This window comes from Psammomys obesus, unplaced genomic scaffold (assembly GCF_907164565.1).
Source record: "Psammomys obesus unplaced genomic scaffold, mPsaObe1.curated_primary_1811, whole genome shotgun sequence".
Lineage (NCBI taxonomy): Eukaryota > Metazoa > Chordata > Mammalia > Rodentia > Muridae > Psammomys > Psammomys obesus.
Genome location: NW_026596095.1, coordinates 10,626,732 through 10,651,090, shown reverse-complemented (window position 1 = coordinate 10,651,090; position 24,359 = coordinate 10,626,732). Strand labels below are relative to the sequence as shown.

At 42.8% G+C, this 24,359-nt stretch overlaps 1 protein-coding gene across 1 annotated transcript in view; it reads right to left on the bottom strand.

Moving 5' to 3' along the window:
- Positions 1–24,359, bottom strand: part of Pde5a (phosphodiesterase 5A) — a 119,443-nt gene that overhangs the window by 19,946 nt on the left and 75,138 nt on the right. The window contains 5 exon segments of the mRNA XM_055628260.1: positions 1,485–1,585; positions 5,498–5,585; positions 10,359–10,453; positions 12,132–12,257; positions 16,872–17,018. Of these exon segments, the coding sequence (XP_055484235.1) occupies positions 1,485–1,585; positions 5,498–5,585; positions 10,359–10,453; positions 12,132–12,257; positions 16,872–17,018 (557 nt within the window).

Here is a 24,359-nt window from a genome sequence, read left to right as displayed (position 1 = left end):
CAGGATCTTCTCCTTTGGACTGCAAGACTCATGGAGTACATACTTGAGGAAAATCTGTATTTCTCCCATTTCAGACCCCAACATCAGAGCTTCATCAGCACTCGGTACCCTACCTCCACTCCCTTGGTTTTCTTGCAATGGAGAAAATGTAAAAGGCACATAGTTTTTAACTCTGGATCACAAATAATGGCAATACCAACTCGGGAATATTTTTTATTAAAAAAAAAATAGTGTGAGTTAAAATGTGATGCCAAGAATGATTTAAGATCTCCTGAGTGCATGGGTGGAAGAGGGTCTAAGGTCTCTAATTCACCCACATCTTGCTGCAGAATAAAAAAAGGGCAGTGAAGATCTGAAATGCTTCAGAAGGTGGAAGGAAAGAGCAGTTTTTAAATAGTATTTCTTGTTGTTCCATGGGCATAAGAGTCATTGGTGTCTAGGAAATACCTTCTATGTGCCCAGCATCAACAAGTATCTTGAGAAACAAGACCAAACAAAAGATAGACTTGCAAGATAAAATGGACTGCGTATCATTAACTGTCAGAAACGGAAGTAGGTTCCACAGAGGGAAGAACCCCACACGGCATAAAAATGGGAAGCCTACAAGGACCACAATATTTGTAAATCCTTGGTGATTTGACGATCAGTATTCTGAAATTACTTTGCAACAATCTGAGGTTTGTTGCATTTTCTTCTGTCCTGATTCACCTTAAACTGACCCAAATTTGAATGCAGCAGACACATGCACACTTGTAGACCCTGAGCAGTGGATATGTGGCATAACTCTGTGTGTGTCTGTTGGAGCTGTTTAACTTCTTATAGGAGAGACTAACAGCATGGCTGTGACTCCTGTGTCAAGGGAAGGAGATCCGCACTGAGAGGAAGCCCAGGGGCTGTGAGTCCCCATGTCCGTCAGAGGCTGCCATCTGTAGATTGGGAACTACAGCTGTCCAGATGCTGGCAAGCACTTCCTTGCTTTTAGAGGAGCACAGTAACTATGCAAAGCACAATCGGAAATAGCACTGTCTTACGTTAGAGCAACTTCGCGGTTCTACACCAACATTCCTCCGCAAAAGTCAAACGAAAAGAAACAAGGATTACTTTCAGTGTTCTTTGCCTGCCCCCCACCCCCGCCCCGAGGCTTGGTGGAAATATGAAAGAATCAGGAATGGGCAGAGACTGGCGAGTGAGGGAGAGGAGGAAAAATGAATAGTCCTTAAGATGATGAGACTGGATAACCCACTGTGACACCTCAAGGCAATTTCAGAGACACAGCAGTAGAAGAACAGCATGCATAGCTTGTGCTGCTGTGTGTAGGAATATGTATGTGTGCAAAGGAGTAAGCGCTTTGACGGCCTGTTTTTAAAAACTGCCAGTCCAGTAACAGCTGTGTCAGGACGCTGGCTTTTATAAAGATTTCCCAGTGTGGACATGAAAACGTTTTCAAGACCTTACTTTGGAGGGTGTCACTTCTTAAAACTTACTTAATGTACAGTGCTAGGTCTGTGGCTAAAATTGCTTGCTTGATTATTTTCAGTGTGGTCTTATATTCTTCAATGGAGAGGCCACTGAGAATCTGGTTGCCCTTTATGTAAAAAGAAAAGCATTGTTAGTATTCTGCCCACAGGAGCTGCTGCCAAGAACAAACTCTGAAGATATAGTTAGATGACTTGGACATGTGCCTTGTATTCTGATGTTTTAAAGTACATGCTATAAAGTAGTATTTTACCTGCTCATTCGCACCAGGTACCACCCTGTCAGGTGAGATGAAAACAGCCACGTGACATATCCCTGCCTCTATACCTGTGTTTTTCCAACTCATAACCTCCTTGAGACGAAGTTGAAATCTACAAACTAAATAAGTATGTCCTTTTCCTTTGGGGCAGATTAATTGCCATAATATAACAGCAAGTGAAACTTTGAAAACATAAAATAATATTAATGGATACGAAGGATGAAACTGTGAAAATTTTTGATAATTGATTAGTAAGAAGCCACTCCTCTGTGGCTTCTGTAACAAACTGGTAACACTTCTGGTTCCCATTTATAGACCTTAACCAGCACTGAGAACCACATTGACAGTAGAGGTGGTTAGCAGGCCTGAGCTAAGTAAGGGTGCTTTTGAGTTGGTGACCTAAGAAAGCATGAGTTCAAAGGTCTGTAAAGAACACTTTAAAGGGAGTAATCTGTATGCTGAGAGCAGGCGAAACAGTCTTCCCAGGGAAGAACATACCAGCTGGTTATTCAATACCAAATGGTCAGCCAGAAAACTTACTTACAATGACATGATACAGACTGAACAGGTTTTATTTACATATCTAGGAATACACACATACCAGTAGTTAACGAGAAAAGAAAAAAAAAAAGGCCATGAATTTGGAAAAGAGCAAGGAGGAGTACATAGGAGGATTGGGAGAAATGAAAAGAAAAAGGAAATGATGTAATTATATTACAAGTCCCCCCAAAGAATAAGAAAAAAATTATGCTAATTTTTTCCATGACTGAGAACTATTAATGCAGGAATTTTTGTAGGTCATGTTTTCCATATTAGTAAAATATTCTTCTAAAAAATGTGGAGGGCCGTGGGGGCAATCAGTGTGCATTACTGAATGTTTTTGTTACATAACATCATGGTTGGTTTTTTTTTTTTTTTTTTTTTTTTTAATTTAAAACAGAGGAGCTCTTTGATCTTGAACTAAACAAAGCACATAGCTCAGGCACTCCAGATACACTCAAAACATGTAAACCAAATCACATGGCTTTTAAAGTTGCAGAGACAAGAAAGTACCCGGAGCTTTGGAAGGGAGATCTGGAGGCAAAAAATCAAGTCAGGGAATTTATGGTTTGCTCAGCTCGGGCCAAAGACAGTGATTAGGGGTTAATGAGATTCTGAACCTATCACGGATTAAATGAATGACCAGAAACTATAAATACAACCATAATCATTATTTTAAAAGATTTCATCATTTTAGATTTGGGCCAAATGGAACTATTCAGGAAACTTCTGAAGCCTTTACTTATCTTTAAAATAAAACAATTTCCAGGGAAAATTGGAATGTCTTTTTTGATACTTCAGCCACAGTTTTCCTCTGAAGAGCACAGTCTATATTTTTTTTATTTAATTGTGCTTAAAAATAGACTATATAGGTAGCTCTTATAACTTAAGCCAGCAAAATGTACAACCAGATTTCTTGTATGTTATGCTAATTAATAACACACTATGTAATAATTTATATACTTCCTAGCAAATAAAGAACGGCAGGAAAACATTTAGGACACCTTTCTGAAGGTTAGCGATTTATTTCCCTTGGTACTGAACTTGAAATAAGACACCAACAGGACATTTTTGAGTAGTATGCAGGTGCACACTCCTGCAATCCCAGCACTTGGGAGGTAGATGCAGGAGGATTAGGGGATGGAGACCAGCTTTCAGCTAGTTAGTGAGACAGAGGTCAGGTTGAGCTAGATGAGCCCATGTTTAGGAAAAAAAAATCAACTCCCTCCCCTACCAAAAAAATAAATAAAAAAAGTTTAGCTGCAGAGCATTTTCCCAAGGAAAGTGCAGATGTTTCTACTCTAACATGCATATGTTTCTCCAGTCTTGATTCTGGAAAATTGTACACTAAAAATAACATGGTTTATGGGAAATGTAGTGTGTGGGCAGATCACTCAAAACCTATGCCACTTTGAAACCGGAGCACAAAACAAACCAAGAGAGGTTCTCTCTGGAGGTGAGTTGGTCCAGCAGGCCCCCCAATGTACTGACAGCACCCAAGAGCAACAGAAGGAAATGCTGGGCTGTGGAATGAGAGGCAGCGTGGCCAGGAATTGACCAGTACAGGAAAGGCAGTGCCGAGAGCCTCACACAACCTGGAGCCGAGGGCACGGGGCCTGCTCCTCACTCCTCAGATACTTTCTTACCGAAGGCCAGGATTTCACAAGTCCTGTAATTATCACACAACTCACCCCAGTCAACACGTTCAAATGATACCAATCATATATCAGCTAGTTCATGCTCCATGTTACAGCAGACACTATTAAACTTCGTATAAACTTTCTGAGGAGGCAGCCAAAGAAGGTTACATAACTTTTTTTTTTTTTCCAGTGTTGAGGATCCAACCTAGGTCCTTACACATGCAAAACACCTTCTACCCGTTAACTGCACCCCGAGTTCCATACTTCTTAGCTTTTGAGTCACACTAATGTATTAGGGAAGAGGCAAGAATTCCCTTTGCCTCAAGTAGGAGGGAGAGTCTGTGTATGTCTCCTGTATTGGGTGGGGGAGGTGGGACTTGCGATGATCCATTCTGTCCAAGAACTCTAAAAACAAGACCACATTGGATGGCCATTCTGCAGCTGGTGTGGGGTAGCCCCACAATGAGGGCGCTCCACAGGGATGATGAAAGTACAATCACCCACCAGGTCCAAAGAGTGGAACACTCGACGTCAGTCTGTTAAGAATGGGCAGACCCCCTTTCTCGCCTATTCTGATTCCTTATTCTCTGGCTGGAGAGGTAGGAAACTACACAGAGGCTTGGGAGTAAGGAAGGAGTGAGAAGAAATGCACAGGAAGGAACAGGAGGCACTGGCGGGGGCAGTGGAGGAGGAAATTGGGCTGACGATGTAAACTGTTATCCTGGAGTGGCCATTTTGGTTTGGCCCATGAGAATGGTGTATCACATGGCTGGATCTAATAATAGTGACCGGAATGTGACTCCCTAGTTCTCTTCTAGCATTCAGGGAAAAAAAAACTAGACCCAACCCCAGCCAACATGAAGATGCTGTGATAAAATTGCCTGGGATTATGTAGAATATATTGGGAATGCTCAATATAATAGTAAAAATTTTCTTGCTTTTTTTTCTTATAAAATTAACACAGGCAGACAACAGGTAATTTGAACAATTACTACATAAATTATCAACAGTTTTTACTACTACTATCAACTGTTTCATCCGACAAACAATCCAGTTGTGATGTGCATTGTGCTAATGTTAAGCTGCTTAAACGTGTGTTCACTTATTCTTACATTTACCAAGATTCACTTATCCAAGCTGTCGAACAGCTTTCTCATTCCTTACCAAAACAGCTGCAATGAATGGAGTGCTGGGAGAAGCTCCTGTTTAGTAGGTACAAGGCCTTAGGTTCAATCCCCGCACAGCCAGAAGGGAAGAAAGAACAAGAAACAGATACTGCATGTCCCACTTTATTTGTTTAAAAAGTTAAGCAGGAGCCATGAAATACCAGCTTGGTTTCTAGTTTGGAGTAATCAAAGGTCAATAATTAAATTTTCCTCGTGGGCAACAGTGGATAGCCTTTCACTGTCCAGAGAAGTGAAGCCGTGGAGACGTCAAATGTTTGCCCTATTCCTTCCTTACCCAAAAAGGAATAGAGAATGCTCAAGAATTTATGATGCCGGGAATGAGTCCAAAGCCTAAAAATAAAACTGCATTTATAAAGCTCTCTTTTAAGACTCACAACAATAAATGACACACTTACGGGGCTGTTGAGAATCATCAAGCACTGGTCAAAATGGTGGTGCTCCATGATGGAGTGGCAGTACAGCTGGGCCAGCGGGTGCTCACTTCTGGGCGTCGTCACGTCGACGAGGGAAAGAGACAGAAAGTTCCTAAACGCGTCACGTCACCAGTTCACTATGATTATTCACTGAGATTATCTCAGAGCTAACCAAACTAACAATTTTCCCTCCTGCCGAGGAGAGTGGGGGGGTGGGTAATCTCTCAGAAATAAATACTGACGTAAACTGTTTTCAAATGCTGCTGCTGCTGCTGATTCAAAGAGCAGTCTCACCGGCTTGAAATTGGGAGACAACGGATGTGAGGAGTAAGGCTAGAGACTGGCAGCCCTGGCCACTCTCCCCAGTACATGTAACTGGGTTAGTGCTCAGTTTCTACACTGCAACTGACTTAACATGTAGAGCGAGTCTGTGTTGCCATTTCCTGTGTGCCTACACATGAGGACGGAACCCGCTGGCAGGGGATAAACCAGGTGTGAATGATGGAAAGCAAGAGAAAGGGGGCAGTAAGGACACAGCCTTCGGAAGGAGAGGGGGAAGAGGGAGTGAAGGTGGGAGGGAAGAGGGAAGGAGGCAGCTGAGTCACAGGGGTTGTCTGAGGGCAGGATGGCCAGCGATGTTTCTAAGCTGAATTCCGGAGAAGCAGCGAAGACTTCCTGCTGGGTAAGTTGGGGTGCGGTGGGGGCGTCGTGCTGTTTACTGTATGCGTGGGGCAGCGGTCACAAAATGACTTCCAAAGCACGACAGGAAGTCTTCCATTTCGTTTCTCATGACCCTTCACATGCGAAACCACACTTACAACTGCTCCTTCTTCAAAAGACAAAGAGATTCTCCAACTCCTTGCTCTTCAAATGTATAGGAATGGGGCTTATGAATTGCAAAGCCCTACAATAGTGCTTTAAAAACATGAATGGTTTGCTGTATTGTTTTCCATTTTATTTTAATTTCCATAAAAATAAAGCTACTCAGAGCTCACAGGATGGAGTGAAAAAAATGGTTACCATGAGAAACAGATAGACACGCAGAAAAACAGAAGCTGCAGTTAAAGACTGGAGAGTGTGTGACTTTGCCTATTCCTTTTGTTTTAACTGTCACCTGTTGTGCCGATTTAATGCTGTTACTGGCAAAACCTTTTCCAGTCCTTGTCAATTTACCATCTTCACCTGCCCCTACTTAACACCTGTACCATGGATCGGGAGCTGTGCTCAACCTGAGAAAAGGAGGAAACAATGAACTGGGCAGCGTGAACGGATGTGTTGAAAGGGTTTGCTGTGATGTGTGGACTCCGTGGGGTCAGTTAGGGCACTGCCGGACACTGACAGCGTCTTAAGAGTGCCTCCGTTAAAGTGGTGGCAGCCGGAAGGAACTGGGAAGAGTTATCGGAATAGGCGGGTCACATGGGAGCTGGCAGGGAAGTGGCCTGTAATGGGAACAGGCTAAGATAAAGAGGGTCAGTGACCTCTCTTTTGAATCTTTGCATGGACTCGCCCATTCTCCATAGACAAGATGGGAACCTGTCCTGGACCCCATCAGCCAACCAAGCAACCAGCTCACATAAATGTAAAGCACACGACTTGAAGCAAAAGTCAGAAGCTCTAGAGTTAGCTTAGCATCTGATCTATTCAGCTAGGTGTCGGCTGCTTATTAATCTTTCACCACATCAGACTGGATGTTATCAAAAACCTTTTGATTTTGCTGACATTTATTTTCTCTAGTGATAACAGTTTGTATTTATCAAGAGCCTGTAGCATGGCGGGCACTCTCCTTCCTGGTTTATTATTATTGTACCTCACTGTATAAGCACCATATCAGAATTCACACTCCTCTCTCACGTCAGTGTTTTCTTCTCACTTTAACAGGTCTGACCCAGGCAAGACTGAGTATCAGTTTCTCAACTGTGTGTATATCGGAATAATATATCTGCCCATCCTTCATTCCAGGCCTTTTTTCCTGCTCCCTGGGGTCATATTCACTAATAAGCTACACATAACCAACTCTTATCTCAAACTAGGGTTTCAGAGGAACCTAGGCTGAGACCACAATAAAATGAGAATCTCTGCATGTATTTTTTAGATGCCGAATGTTCAGATAGAGTATCTCACTTGCTCAAGGATGATGTAAATGACGGACCTGGATGGAGTTCAAGTCTTTCCCCTCATTGCCTTGCACTGTCGTGGTTCCACGGGGCCCTGTGCAGTGTCTAGTCACTGACCTAGTTAGGAGCTGGCCCAGGAAATGCGACTAGGTAGATATAACACAAACCAGATAGATCATCAAATGTTCTTCACACTTTAGAGTGAGGCAGAAAGAACTGCTTCACATTAAAGAGGACTTTTGGCTTCTGAGACAGGCAAATGCCAAAATGTGTTTGTCTTTACTTACATTCTAAAAATACAGAGTCATGAATTAAGCAATGGGTGAAAATGCCTCAGATTTCCTGTTTACAAAAAAAAAAAAAATCATGGAAACCAATGCATTCATTTTGCCTCTCTTTGAGGTCACATCAGAAGGACCTATTTAAACCACTGCCGTTGTGGAATTTTATTCCCACGCTAATGTCAGTGAGCATCAATGGACTGGCATACTTTCTCAGCATTTTCCTCTGTCTTTCACAGTTATTGGTCTAGCTTGGACAGTGGTATTAGGAAAAATACTAGAAACACAAAGCCTTAAAAACTGATTCAAAATAAATGTCCTGTGAGGAAAATAGGGTTGTCACCACCACACTGTTCTTGAGTCTGCCTGTCACCTATATAGGGACAGCCTTAAGACAGGCTCGAGAGGACAGCTACATCCAGGAGGTGAGAAGAAAGCTGAAGTACCTGAGGATGTGTTAAGAAGGAGACCACAGAAGCCATTGCCAGGGACGCAGTGACCATCCACTCACTGCTAAGCCTGCCCACCTTCTGGGTTCCAGTTCAGAGAGAATAACATTTTCTTTCCCCTCTTCCTATCTCTTTTTCCCAAAGCAAACTGATCCAAGCCCTAAGCTGGTTTGTCCTGCCACTGGCCCTTTTTTCTTCTTTTCTCTGAAGCCCTCCCACTCCGGAGCAGGTGCTTTCAGACTTCCATTGCCCAGCCTGTGTGGGCTCCTGACCTCCCACCCACAAAGCCTTCATTCTCTCCTCCACTGTTGCTGGCAGCTGCTGAGATCCACAACTCACCTTCCCTGCTGTTTCTCTCAAACTCCAATAAAATGGTCCTCAAGTTTCTGAGTCTGTTTAAAAATTCTTTTCCTACATGATGAAGAACATGCCAAAAGGACCCATGTTCCCCAGTGCCAGGGGCATAAGGTACCGTAAATACAGTTCAGGGGAGAACAGACAGGAAAGAGAGAAGAGGAAATACAATCAACGTGTGCTGTCCTAATAAAGTGGGTGGTTTCTGAGCCCAGGAACAGGCAATGGCTGCCACCAGCATAAATTCACACTGAGGGTTTGTTGTTTGGTGTGAAATGTTCTGCTAGGGACATCCTTTCTAGCAAGGAATTTTAATTTTATCCACCTAAAATTATGTTTGACAATAAAACCTAATAAAGGAAGGAAGCAAGGAAGCCAGCAGTGGGCCAAAAGGATAGCCTTATCCAAGGAGAGTCTTACCTCAAAGTCACTTAAGTAGGAGGAGGATGATTTCTGTTTCTGACTCCATTACCCATGAATGCCTCCTTCTTTCTGACTAACTGCAATTTCTGTACTTTCTTTTTATTTATTTTCCTATTATGTGCCAGCTTGGACATCTCGTGCGATCTGGGCACTGTATGCCCCTCTTGAAGAAAGCACTTTATACGGCATGCTTACAGTACCTGACTACCTTGAGTGGCCACTTGTGAAGAAAATCCTACTCTAAGTACCAGTCACCAGCAGTACGGAAAGAAAAAGTCCCGTTTTCCTTTACTCAAGGCACAGGGATGTAGGAAGAAGGAAAAGTCTCTGAACAGTTTTAGCATGTTCAAGCGTTATTATTACTTTGTGTGTGTGAAAGTAAGACTTTATAATGTATGTGCCCCTGACCCCCTGCACCCCACCCCCTTCCTGCCCTGGGACTTTTTACAGCTCTCCAGATGTTCCTCTGGGTAATTATTTTTAAATAAACAAAAATTAATGGATATTTTTTAAAAGTTTAATAATAATTCTTTTTTTTAAAAAAGATTTATTTACTTACTATGTATACAATGTTCTGTCTGCATATACACCTGCATGCCAGAAGGAGGCACCAGATCTCATTATAGATGGTTGTGAGCCACCATGCAGTTGCTGGGAATTGAACTCAGAACCTCTGGAAGAGCAGCCAGTGCCCTTAACCACTGAGCCACCTCTTCAGCCCCCAATAGTAATTCTTTTTAAATAAAAGAAGAAAGTTGCAATTTTTTCACTTATATAAGGTCACATGAGAGCAATTTCTACAATAATTAATAGTATATGTACTAATAACAGGATGTTCCTTTCTGAGCTGGGCAGAGAGTATAGCTTTGGGGTGTGTGTGTGTGTGTGTGTGTGTGTGTGTGTGTGTGTGTGTATACTGATCACACTGTGGGTCTTTTCCTGTTGTGGTTCCCCTTCCTCAGTACTGCCTATGTAACAAAACTCAGTGGTTATGTAATAACATTACCAACATAAATACTGTTTGAACTTCAGGCCCGAAATGTGATTAAGACAGGACCGCGCTTGCATTCCCTTCCTGTTTTCCTTAAACACAGCCAGACTATGTAATGAAACTCAACCAAATGATATTTTGTACCTTCCTTTTTGTACTTCTGACTTTAAAAAGTACAGTTCAATAGTTTAGCGAAAGTACATTCTTGCTTTACTGAAGAAGCCATCTTACCGCTGTATGTATGAGTTGTTCACGCCGCGATGGTCCAGATCATGGCTCAGAGCAGCAATCAGCAACGCAAGCGTCTCCAGGTCCGTCAACTTGCTCTGCGGGCAAAGGCATCGAAGCAAAGAAAAAAGACAGATAAAGCGTGGAGTGAGTACTTACTCCTGCATTCCAGTGGGGCCACAGACCGCCCTCCAGAAACTCCGTTCTGCAAGCGATTGTGCATATTGTCATTCACACTGAGCTGTCGATCACACAAGGAACTGAGCCACATAAAAAGTTGAAATGCTTCAAAAAGGAATACTCTGGGACTAGTAAGCTGGCTCAGTGGGTAACAGTGCTTGCTAGGCAAGCCTGACAATGTCAGTTCAGTTCTGCTAACGGGCAGTGGCAGGACAGAGTCGAGCTGTCCTCTGGCCTCTACACATGTGCCATGACACATACCCAAACAAACACATACACACACTACATATTTTTTTAAGTAAAAAGAAAGAGAATAATCTGCCCACCCATCGTGAATGTCATGGATCTTACGTAGAATATAACTTTAATATTTTCTTCTTTTGTTTTCTGTAACCATTTGTTTTGCTCTCTGTGATTGGCTGCTATATTGTTAAGGAACCCAGAAAATGTGACTATTAAATAAAATAGTAGAAATGGGATTACTGGGGAGAAAAACGGCTTTCAAGATTTGCACAATTATTTTCAAGCTGCATACTGGTTACTTTGGCATTTATATAATTTACAGCACTATTCCCGTCATCAGTAACGGAATGCAAGTTAAACTGCCATGCGATTCTGTCCTTTGGAACTCCCGGCACTGTCAGCTTTGAAGCATGTGAAAACCATCATCTCATTCTTCATCATGAGAAGCAAGAGTAGCTCTCAGTAGTGATAATCTTAGGACTCTTGCACAGCTTAAAGAACATTTACCCTGATCTTAGAATTTTTCCCATGGAGTAAAACAGCTATGTTATTTTGTACGGCTTCTTGGACAATGACTCCTCCTCTCCTTATTTTCTGTAGTACTGCAATCAAATCCAAGGTTTGACACAGGGCTATTCAAATGTTAGATCAGGAAACCCAACCCAAGCCCAGCCATTTCTTCTAAAATTAGCCACTTAAAATGTGTAACTCATGAAAGTAGGATACTTGGCAGAGAACAATTTACCTTCTTAAAACTGGGAGGCTCTGAATTTAAATCATGCAGCGGCTGCTACATATTTTGCAATATGTACAATATGATACAAACAGAATCACTGACTTGGAATAAACTAGTCAATCCCCTCAGCAGATGGAATTTAAGGACAGAGAAGAAATAGGATTTGGCTGGAAACGGATGCCTTGTGTGAGTGTTTTCTGCACTGGTCTTCCTTTTACCCAGCCTCTGCTCAAGGTACATGAAACAAAACCTGTCTGAAATAGCACTTACAGAGGTGACCGCCTTCCCCTCGGAGTATGACAGACAGCAAGTTTATCGATGACAGCACCTGGTGATTTTTGACTAAGTCTACTAGGGAGCAGCTGACTGTGAATATGAGAAATTTAGTACTTTTCTGTCAGTGTCTTCCTCTGACAGAAATATTTATGTGACCAAGGAGTATTAAACTATAAGATCGGGTACTAGTGGGCTGAGTGTTCTGCTCTGCTAATCTTCAACCAATCATGAGTCTCCATGAGGTGAATTAGTCAACTACCCCAAGTGCACATTAAAAATAATGTGAAAAGAAATGCTGTCAGTTCTAACTAAGCAGGAATCCGAATGGCTCCGCTAAGTACCTGAATCTTGCCTGCTTTCAGAGCGGCGAACATGCACTGGGCCGTGTTAAAGGCATGTCTCCAATTGTGGTAGGCAACGGTCTTCCGATAATTCTTCTTCACACTCAAAATCCATCTGCAAAGAACCTTTAGGAAATGAAGCATAGGAGTGACAGTAAGCGCCACGTTAAGTCATGCGTTTTCTAAGTTCTAGGCACATTGCAGCGTTCACGTTCAATCCTTATAAGTGTGAGGGAGGCGGGCATGGCTAGTCTAATCTTTTTTACAGAGGAAGAAACCAACTGTCCAACAGGTAACCTGCTGGTGGTGGGGGATGGTTGTTCGCAAGGGGTGGGGCCAGACTTCAATCATTACTGTTTCAATCCACAACCTCGCAAGCTCACCCGGTTCACGCAGCAGAAAAGTAGGCGATATCTCAAAGAAGGGCACTTTGCCATGGGCAGGACGCCAACTGTCTTTATGAAAAATATTTCCCCATGTCATCGTCAGAATCCAGTCCTACGTGCGTGAATGTTAGGGACTGCGTTCTGCCCGTGCTCTCATGTTGTGCACGTGTGAAGGTATTTAGTGCATGGATCTAAGGTGGGCTGCAGTTGAGATGTCTAGTTTAAGGCACAGGACTAACTGAAGTTGCAGGTCTCAATGCCCTAACCCTTAGATCTTTACACTCTAGGTTCTGCCTAAGTGTTAGGCAGAGTTGATGCCTGGAAATCAAGAAATCACACTTTGAAGATAATGTATATGTCCTCCTGGGACCCATACGGATTTTTTTTTTTTTTACTTTAAAAGATAGGAATGGGGGGGGGGGGAGGCAAATTGTTCAAGCTAGTATCCCAAATTGGGTTTAATTTAACTTCTTGGTGGACTATTAAATAAAATCCTCAGGGGCCCATGATGTAAGCATGGCGATTCTGTTTGTGTCATCGGTCGGCCTCTCTTAAAATCTAAACGATTTACTGTATTTTTGTGAAAACAAGTATGTGCTTGCCCCGAATGTGACACTGGGGATATTGCAAACACAAAGAACATTGCCTCAGGAATGGAAACAAGAACAGAGGAAAAGGATGCAGCTTTGAAAGGGTCCAACCTTGATTGGCTCTGCGCCCTGAGTAGGGTCTTCTCCATGTTGGTAGAAGCTGCTTAGTCACCGAGGACTTGGCATAATCCCTTTCCTTCTTATGACCTGTCCTTCTAGTTCTTGGTTCTGTTCACAGGGAATTCCCCAGAGAAGAACCCTGGGCTCTCTGAGCTTCCGGCCCTGCGAGCTGCCCATGTGTAAACAGGTCTACATGCCTGCAGTGGATGAATTCCCCCTGAGCTCTGAAATCTCTGTGCAGATTTCCTTACTCTGGACATTTTCGAGCAGTCTGGTGGGAAGATGATGGATCAGCCACTGTGGCAGGATTTTCAATGAAAGCCACATGTTTCACTGATACATTTTGATAGCACGCATTGGCAGCGTGGATAAAACTACTTCTGATTAATTAAAGCAGCAAGAAAAACAAATTGGGAAAACTGGAAATTCGGTGTCTGAGCATATCTTCACTGATTGAAAACTTAAAAATGTTATTACATTTGTATACATATCCTGCAGTTAAACCAATGGCTGAAGTCACTCGAGTGGAATTTGGTAAAACATATCAGGCTTGGAGCGCTTTAAGAATGGGCCCCACCATCACAGGATACATTGGACCCAACCTCCTGAGTCTCAGACGGAGGGGAATGTATGGCGATTGCTCCCACTTAGGATCTGAAACAGGGTTCAGGTTAATTATCGGTAGAGAGGCTTGGTCAGTGATTGATGACACCCTCTGATAAGGAAGGGAGATAGTCTCAAGAGGATAGCTACATCCAGGAGGTGAGAAGAAAGCTGAAGTACCTGAGGATGTGTTAAGAACGAGACCACAGAAGCCATTGCCAGGGACGCAGTGACCATCAACTCACTGCTAAGCCTGCCCACCTTCTGGGTTCCAGTTCACAGAGAATAACATTTTCTTTCCCCTCTTCCTATCTCCTTTTCCCAAAGCAAACTGGTCCAAGCCCTAAGCTGGTTTGTCCTGCCACTGGCCCTTTTTTCTTCTTTTCTCTGAAGCCCTCCCACTCTGGAGCAGGTGCTTTCAGACTTCCATTGCCCAGCCTGTGTGGGCTCCTGACCTCCCACCCACAAAGCCTTCATTCTCTCCTCCACTGTTGCTGGCAGCTGCTGAGATCCACAACTCACCTTCCCTGCTGTTTCTCTCAAACTCCAATAAAATGGTCCTCAAGTTTCTGAGTCTGTTTAAAAATTCTTTTCCTACATGATGAAGAACATGCCAAAAGGACCCATGTTCCCCAGTGCCAGGGGCATAAGGTACTGTAAATACAGTTCAGGGGAGAACAGACAGGAAGGAGAGAAGAGGAAATACAATCAACATGTGCTGTCCTAATAAAGTGAGCGTTCTCTGAGCCCAGGAACAGGCAATGGCTGCCACCAGCATAAATTCACACTGAGGGTTTTTTGTTTGCTGTGAAATGTCTTGGTAGGAGCATCTTCTCTAGCAAGGAATTTTAATTTTATCCACCTAAAACTATGTTTGACAATAAAACCTGAAATAAAGAGAAGACTAGATGTTGGGGCGTGAGATCCAACCAGAATAATTCTAATGGCCAAGTTGATGCTGCCCAGAATAAATGTAAACAATTATTTTCTAAATCTAAATCAGCCCTCGGAGTGCCGATATTCCATAAAATTCCCCCACCTTGTGGAAGTTTTATGTAAAAGAAAACTTCCCTTTAAAAATTCCTCCACCTTGTATACAACTTTTCTGCGAATATTTTAATCTCATCCAACTGGTAAAACTTCTGTTTATGCAAAGGGTCCCAGCACTCATGGGCCTCTGTGATCTGGAGCAACCCACTGCTTCGTTCATTTCATTTACCCTGATTCTTCTGAGCCTGGCCAATCTCAAAGACCTGAAGCCAGAACCTGGGCAGTGGGGAAAATGCAGTCACATCTGCATGAGAATGAAAAGGAAATGAACTTCCTGCCCCATGTGCTTGCTAGCCCAGTCTGACCACAGTGTTCCTTTTTCTTTTTCTTTTTTTTTACAAAAAGAACTTGCCCTGCCTGGCTACTTTACTTTGTTCATGGGTTCCTTTGTGTGACACTGGCATTATCTATTTTTTTGTTTTTAACATTCAGATAGGGTTATAGAAAAAGAAAAGGAAAGTAGGTGATCTAGACGGGAAATATTTTCCTGTGGGTAAGAATCCAAGGGAATGATTGCTAGAGAAACTCAGTATCTGCATTGCACAATCCTCAGCTGCTACCTCTAAGCCAAGCAAAAAAAGTAAATCAACACTCAGAGTCTTACAGAAAGAATCGCATTCCTGTGCTGCAGCCAAGCCCTTGGAACAGACATCACTAGTTACAGATGTGGATGCTCTGGGACACCTGGATCTGATCAAGGTATTAAGAAGTAAAACTGTGACTCGAATTTAGGGCTCCAGCTCCAGATGTGAACTTACCACATTCACGGAGCAGATGTTCAAAGTGAGTCCTGTCTTGTACATGGTGATTTAGCATAGTCAAACTTGGCCTAGAGGTGGGCTGGTTGACATGCTCTCTATATGTATGGTTTAGGCAGACTACTAACAGGCAAGGAATACACAGATGCTCATGTATTTCACATGGACTCCAGGGGGCGAGGAAACTGAGAATGCGGGAGAAAAACTGCCAAAGTGACTGTACGCCGATCCCAGAGAAAACTATGATGGAAGTCCATGCTGGCTTGGTTTTTCTTCATCTGTGAATGGGATTCATTCGTGAGAGCTTGTTGGAATAATTAAGCAATGTGATATCCCTTAACTAACACTCAGACATGAGTGACACATTGTTAGCCTATTTGTATTATTGCTTGGTTTTCATCCAAAAAAAAAAAATGGTTACATTTAAGAAATAATTGGATTAGGGTCTCTGGGAACATACATGACACTCTGTTAACCTTAGTTATATTCACCCTGAGTTTTCTTTCCGTACTGTGGGACCTTTGAGAACAGGGTCAGCTCACCACTGGGACACAGAACATGTGCATGGCTTTTCATTGTGTGGATTAACGGAAGGCTAGGTAGTCTTAGAAAAGCCTTGAAGACATACAACTTTTTGGATAGGGAATCTGCATTTGGAGACGGGTTCAAAAGGGTCTCATTTCTGCTCGACTGAGATGATTTCGTTTGAGTGGTCCGGACTCACAGCAGACACCTATGGCCCGGTCCCTTCTACAGTGCTACCACGTTGTACCCTGGCAATGACATCAAGTTACTTCCCTGCTTCGGACTCCTCAGTGAGTCACCACTGTTGCCAGGCGGAGAGCCGGTTCCCTTTGACGGCTTACATGTTCTGCTGCTCCCCTTTCCAGGTGCTCCGTGGCCACCCTCCCCGCCACCCTCCCCTCCCCCCTCCCCTCCATCTGTGTTCCACCCAGTACCTCCTGCCACCTGCTCTTGCACTATTGCTGTCGCTTTAGGTAAAACTCTCCTGTATCAACCTGGTGCTTGATGCATGGTGGGAATAAAAAAAATAATGTATTTTTAATGACTGACGGTTTATCTTAGGCTACGGTATATTAACCATTAAAGCCGAAAACCCCCTATTGCATGCTAGTAGTCACATCCAATTTTCTGTCTTACATACATGTGAGTACACACACACACACACACACACACACACACACACACACACACACACTACTGCCTTCCTACCTCATGTTTCATCTGGAAGTTCTGTACAAGGTTGAGGTCAGTGAACATCCGAATCGTACACAGTGCTGTTTCCAAATCAGACAGCTCAAAGTCACTGAAGCTGAAGTCAGTAATTTTAAGGGTTTGGGCAGATGGTACCACAGCAGCCTTAAAGAAGAGAAGGGAAATGAAACAAAGCCATAAATTAAGATAGCACTTACTCATAATGCTTTCTTACTTTCCTAGAGGGAAACAGAATATCTAGTTTATTTTATTTTTTCCTTTCAGTATTGCTACATTTTGGGTCTGGGATGTTCCGACAAGCGGCCTTATGTTAAAAGCTTGTTCTCCAGCCTAGTGGTATTGGGATGTCTCAGTTAGGGTGTCTATTGCCTTGTTAAAACACCATGACCAAAAGCAACTTGGGGTGGAAAAGGTATATTACATCTTACAACTTGTAGTCCATCATCTGTGGAAATCACGTGGCAAGAACTGACGCAGAGCCATGGAGGAGTGCAGCTCATTGGTTAGATCTCTACGGCTTGCTTAACCTTCTTCTTATAGCACCCAGAACCACCAGCTCAGGGATGACACTACCTGCCGTGAGGTGTAACCTGCCACATCAATCATCAATCAAGAAAATGCACCAAGAGCTTGTCCACATGCCAATCTGGTGGAGGCATTTTTTTTTTTTCCAATTGAGGTTCCCTCTAGCTTGTGTCAAGTTTATATAACACTAGCCAGCACACGGTGGAAGAGTTCAGTGGTGGAGCCCAGGGCGTGAAAGTTAGATTACTGGAAGTATGCCCTAGAATGGGAGATTCTGGAGCCGCCTTTTCCTCTTTTATTTCCTGAATGCCATGGAACAAGCAGCTTTCTCTGTCAGGCTTCTCCCATAACGCACTGTGTCAATCCCAGGCCCCAAAGCAGGGAAGGCAACTTGATCACGTACCACAAACTCTGAATTCATAAGCTCACATAAGTTTCCTCTTTTTCAGGTGGTTATCTCAGGTATTTTGTCAAGCAATGGCGACGAACAATATACTAGAATCTTTATCACAGGATCCCCCTACACTTCTTTTTTCATTACTTTATTTACTCACTTTACAGCCTCATTGCAGCCCCTCTTCGAACCCCAGTCCCATCTTCGAACTCCCCTCCTTTTCTTCTCAGAGTACCAACCCAGCCTGGCTCATCAAGTCACGGCAGGGCTAAGCACATCATCTCCCTGTGAAGCCTGACAAGGCAGCCCAGCTAGGGAAAGGGATCCAAAGGCACTCAACAGAGGCAGAGACAGCCCCTACTCCCATTGTTAGGGGACCCACATGAGGACCAAGCTGTACAATGGCGACATATGTGTAGAGGGCCCCCCCTACACTTTTTAAACTGAGTCACATGAGGTTAACATGACTCTAGATAGGTGAAAAAGAGAAGAGGCTTGCCGCCATGAGATTGTACTTCAAACAGGAAGCAGTAAAGGGCCCCAGCAATCTGGCTCTTTTATACCTCTCTGGTCTTATTCATTTGACAGAGGAATTGTCTGGAACTATTCCACCACTGGAAGTCAAGCGGTAAGCAAAGTAAAGATAACAGTCCAAGCAATTTATGTTTCAGTCATACAAAACCTTATGTATACCCTGCTTCCATTTCTCTAGCCATATTAACTTAAGCACAAAGGGGTCAGGTAAGGGATGGAGCTGGGTTTCCATGACACCATGCTGCCTAGTTCAGATCTGACCTCATTGCTACTCTGTAGAGTCTACCATGTAGACTAAAGGGTATTCTTCTAATCTTGAGCATGACAATCACCTACACTGCTTTTTTTTTTTTTTAATTTAGTTCATTACAGGTGGCTTTGGGAAGCTGGTTTTGTTAGTATTTTGGAAGGGGTGGGTGTTTGTTGTTTGTTTATTTATTTTTAGTAGAAATCACTGGCTTTGGTTTTATAGTCATTTATTTGTAAGCAAGCTTCTTGATTGGCTTCAGAGATACCTTGCTCCTTTTCATCAATCTCTCCTCCTTTATACCATCTGCTCCTGTGAGCACCTACTGTTTAATTGATAAATTCCTCTAGGACAGAGTTACAATCTAAGTAGGACTAAGTGCCCCTGGTGCTAGCCTCTCCTTGGGAACACCTGTTAAATGTCACCAATGACTGGAACTTACTTTCATGTTTCCTATGCTTTTCTATGTATTAGCATAACTACTTATTAAGAGTAAATGGGAGGGTATTAAAATCTTATTCTCTTTGCTAACCTGACTTAATGACTTTCATTTTACTTAAAGATGGGCTACCTGTGAAGATCAGGCTAGCCTGCAACTCATGATCTTCCTGCCTTAGCCTTGCCAGTATTGGCTGCATGCACTAAGGTTCTGCCTGTGCTGCATTCTAACCTTGTCAAAAAAAATCACCTAATTTGTTATGCTGTTTACATATTAGGAAAATTAGCAACAGCAACAACAGCATGATCTTGAACTTCTTCTAGAGTATAAATGAAAGAATAACTGGTGAAGGCTCAGGGACCCTGGCAGCCTCAGTGCTCTGAGGCTCCTCCTGTATTCTTGCTGAAGCTCATTTGTACTTGAACTTGTATGAACCCCACTCCTCTACCCATAGACCATATACTCTAAGAGCATGCAAGTAAGTGTTATTAAGTGCATTGGCCTGAATAGGCCAGGAGTAACTTGATACTAATAAATAAACCTTATTTATTAGAAAAGAAATATTAAGAGTGGAAACAGTTGCCAAACCCCATAGGTTTCTTAGATGGCACTGTCCTATCTTCCCTTCAACGTTCCTAAACTAAAGCCGTCAAAATATTAAAACCTCCCAGTGCTACTGAGAGCTCTATGACATCTGTGCCTCTGAAGCTATTTCTCCTGCTCATGGTGGCTGTCACGTTTCACCTCACATACACCAGACTTGTTCCATTCTGCATGACTCTTTTCCCAAAGACAAAAATTCACAAGAAAAATGCACTCTATGAAGCCAGTCCCATGGACTTATGTGTGGGCTGAAATAGGGAAGACAATGGAAAATGTTTAGAAAAAGGTCTCATTGTTTACAGTGACTTCCAGCCTCAAAGATGGAGCAAGTCCAGTCGGGGAGGAAACAGGTAACAGCTGCTCTCCTCAAGTACATTCACTAGACGAGAGAACAGATGTTTCACGCTCAGAGCATCATTTTTCTTACGTTTTCCTTCTTTTCTTCCTCAAAGTATGGTCTGCAAGCTGTGGAAAGATGGCCCACACAGCCCAGGCCTCTCCATTGTGTATGGATTTTCTGCCCCTCACATTGAGAGAAAAGCAGTGTCCTTTCCTCCTTCACTCACAGCCACACTGCTCAAGCAAACTTCACGAACTGGAACATCAGGGACACACAAACGTTTTCTGTGACAGCCTTGTTGTAAATGATATGAGCTTCAGAACTTGGATTAGTCATTAATGAGGCATAAGAAAGTCAGAAATCCCTTAAAACCTTTCTTCTTTACCAGCACATAAAATACCAACTTTCTACTTGTTTTCCTTATCATTTCAGAAGGTAAAATATTCTACATTTGCCTAACAGCAGAGACTGAAATGTGTGGTATTTGAGGGTATGGCAGTCAGGTACAATTCTAGATTCCCAGAGCTTTTGGTCATAGCTGTTTGAGTTTAGAATTTAGAAAGTGAGAAGCCATCCAGGGAAACTGCAGATCTTCACCTGTTTTCCTATGATCCCAGTTCTCTATAGCAGACCACCTGCTGTAGCCTCCCTTCCCTCCCTGTCTCCCCACTCCCATCTTCCAACCTTTCTTCCCCCCAACTCATCTTCTTATCCCAGGCCCCAACCCCAGCAGGCTTTTCCTGGGAACCCACCAGCCAAGCTTGCTAGAGAAGCAAGTAGGGCAGCAAAGGAGGTAGGCAAGCTTCAGATCTCTACACTCCCTACTCTTCTCTGAATCTAATCCCCTAGTCCCATGCCCAGCTCTGTGGCAGAGCTGGTCTCTACTCACTCTCTGAACCCATTCCCTGGAATCTAAGGTGATCCTGGAGGAACACCATGCTTTCCTTTTTCTCATGAACCCCTTCAGCCTCCTCTTCCTAGTCCATCCCCAATCCAAAGTGTGAGCTCCCAAACACACATTTTGCCACGAACCTCCAGTGGCCACACCTATCCAGATCCCAGAAGAATTCCTTATCAGGTAACACACAGCCACCACAGTTTCCTAAGAACCAAAGCAAGCAACAGAAACCAAGAAACCCACCCAACAAAGACAAGAGCAAATATCAGATCATCCCAAACCCAGATACCAGAACAAAGCAGAAAAGCACAATCAATACCAGCAAGGACAATGTTTCCACTAGGGGCCAGCAACTTTACCACACTAGACTGAAACACAAGACAAAGATCTTAAAACAGCCCTTATAAATATGATACAGGTCCTTAAGGAGGAAATTAATAAATCCCTTAAAGAAATCTATGAAAACACAAACAGTGAAATTTAATAAATAAAAACAGTTCAAGACCTGAAATTAGAAACAGAATCAATAAAAAAACAAACACACAAAAGCGCAAATTGAGGAAAATATGGAAATGAAAACCTTAGGAATTCAAGCCTCAAAGACCAGATGTACCAACAGAATAAAAGAACTGGAAGAGAGAATCACAGGCATTGAAGATACAATAAAAGAAATGGATATTTTCGGCAAAGAAACTGCGCACATATGAAAAATCCATGTACAAAACACTCAGGAAATATGGGACTCTGTGAAAAGACCAAATCTAATAACAATAGGAATAGAAAAACCCAGGTCAAAGGACCAGAAAATATTTTCAACAAAATCATAGAAGAAAATTTCCCTAATCTAAAGAAGTATTGAGGTGCAAGAAGCATATAGAACACAAATATACTGGACAAAGAAAGAAACTCCCCTTGGCACATAATAATTAAAACACTAAACATACAGAACAATGAAAGAATATGTAAAGCTGCCAGAGAAAGAGACCAACTAACTTACATAACACCTGACTTCTCACTGGAGACTCTGAAAGCCAGAAGGACCTGGACAGATGTTCTGCTGACTCAAAGAGACCACAGATGGCAGCCCAGAATAACATACCCAGTTAAATGCTCAGTGACAAAAGATGGAGAAAATGAGACATTCCATGACAAAAACCAAAGATAAGCAATATCTATCTACAAATTCAAAAGAAATTAACCATGCTCAGATCAGCAAACAGAATGAAAGGGAAAAAAATGGTCTATTCTTCTGCTACATCCAAGAAACACACCTTAATATCAAGGATTAATATTACTTCAGGGTAAAAAGATATTCCAAGTGGGCCTAAGAAGCAAGTTGGTTTGGTTATTTCAATATCTGACAAAATAGACTTCAAACCAAAGCTAATCAGAAGAAATAGGAAAGAACATTACCCAGGAAAGGACTTAGACATCTAAGGAAAAAATCTCTCAAGAAGACATTGCAATTCTTAACATCTAGGCACCAAACACAAGGTCACCCAAACTGGCAAGAGAAGCACTATTACAGCTTAAATCACAAATTGACCCTCAAGTGTATGTGTGTGTGAGAGGGGGATGAAGGAGGGAATATAGGGAGAGACAGGTGATTAAGGGCCTTTGAGTGGTATATCCAAACCTAGTATGGTAGAAGCTTCATACATACACACACACACACACACACGAAGACGATATAAATGAAATCGAATAACGAAGAGACAAAGCTGCAAACGGACATGCCTTGCCACCAAATGAAGCTTCCAGTAATGGAACTGGGTTATAGTCAATTGAGTTGTTGGTCAAAGAGATCCCATGGGAATCCCAAAAAAACACAGTTTATTGTCAAGAATATAGATGGCTCTCCACAAACTGACAGCAAGGCTCTTCTCTCCTAGAGACGACATCTGCAAAAGTCACTGAACATGGAGAAGTCAGGCTGGTGCCTCCCTAGAGCTCTACCTCTCCATGCTAGCATGTGTGATACAGGAAGGTACTCTGCAGGCTACCGAAGGAGAAATGTAAACACAGAGCTGCTGCACTAGAAAAGCCAGGTGTGGACCCTGGCCATCTATGTGCTGCGATGAGCAAACACACGGCAAAAATCTGTGTAATTTGGGGAATTGATGAGTGACACAGGCACCTGGGTAGCTGGAGCTGGAAAAGAATTTTTATTTGGTTTTCAGAAAGCTAGAATTGAAATCAGTTGCTGAATTTCAACCAATTTAAATAAATTACTAGACCTACCAAAGATGTAACCCTACATTTCGCAGTGCAGCTGCTAGACATCTATTTTCCAAACGGAACAACAGATGGTTCCGAACAATATGCAGTGTAGCAATTTCCAGCTATTCGCAGCATTTTTTTCTCTAAAATTATATGCGTAATTGAGAAAACCAAGTTCAGACTTTTGTGAAAGACTCTACTATTTCTGAAGTGTCAAACAGAGTTTAAGGCTCCAGTGATCTGTTTAGCACTGTCTTTAGAAGTGGCTCATTGGATTTATTTAGATGGCAGGGTGTAACTTTGCCTTTACTTTAGCCTTAAGTAATAACTTGCAGGGCTTCAAAGTACAAAGCCGTTTCCTACTCACAGCGTACAATGTAACTGAAAACCAGTTCTTGTTGGTGGACTTGGCAAATGCGTCAATTAACCTGAGTAACGCAGCTCATACCTACACTGCTAGGACTTGGGAAGTTGAGGCAAGTCGAATGTCAGGAGTTCAGGTAAGTTCCAGGCCAGTCTGGGCTACAGTGTGAGAGGCTGCCTCCTGTCTCAAATAAAAATTAAAAAAAAATTTTTTTTAAAGTCAGTTAAGCCGAAGGCAAATGATACTTTAAATCCAATACCTCTGTAAACTTTCTGTGCCCTTTCAGATAAAGTTACTAATGACTCTTTTGCTGTCCTGGCTGGATGACTCATGGTGCCCACTCAAAAAGTAACTTAGAACATCTCCACGGCCTCTAATGGCCTTTTAACTCCTCTGTTCAGTTCTCTGCAAGGAAGCATGAGCTTCTATCTCACTCCCTCTACCCCATGCCATGTGAACTTGAAGTTCTTTGACTTCTCTAGGCACCGGGATGGTCTTCACCGCACGGCTGGGGTTTCCATGAGAGATAAAGCAGAGGAACATCCTCTTCTGGCAAGCTATGGTGCAGACAACAGTGGAAGAGAATTTCTATGATCCGTTCACACTTTCCATTCTGTCCACCTGCCATTCTAGCCTCAGAGAGACCTAGCTATGTCACAGCAACAAACCTAAAATGAAAACCTTGCAAGCGTGATGAAGTGTAAGTGCCTCATACTGACATGTACCAAAGCATTCTCAGCCAAGACCCAGAATGCCTGGCATGTGTACTCATGTGTCTTTGCTCTCCTCTCACAGTGTACCAAATAACGGCATGACTCCACTGAGCAACCTCATCCGATCCCAATTTCAGACACCCTGCCATAAACCATACGGTCAGAACTCATATCTCTCTGTTCTTGCCAGCGCGGAGCTGGTTAGTGG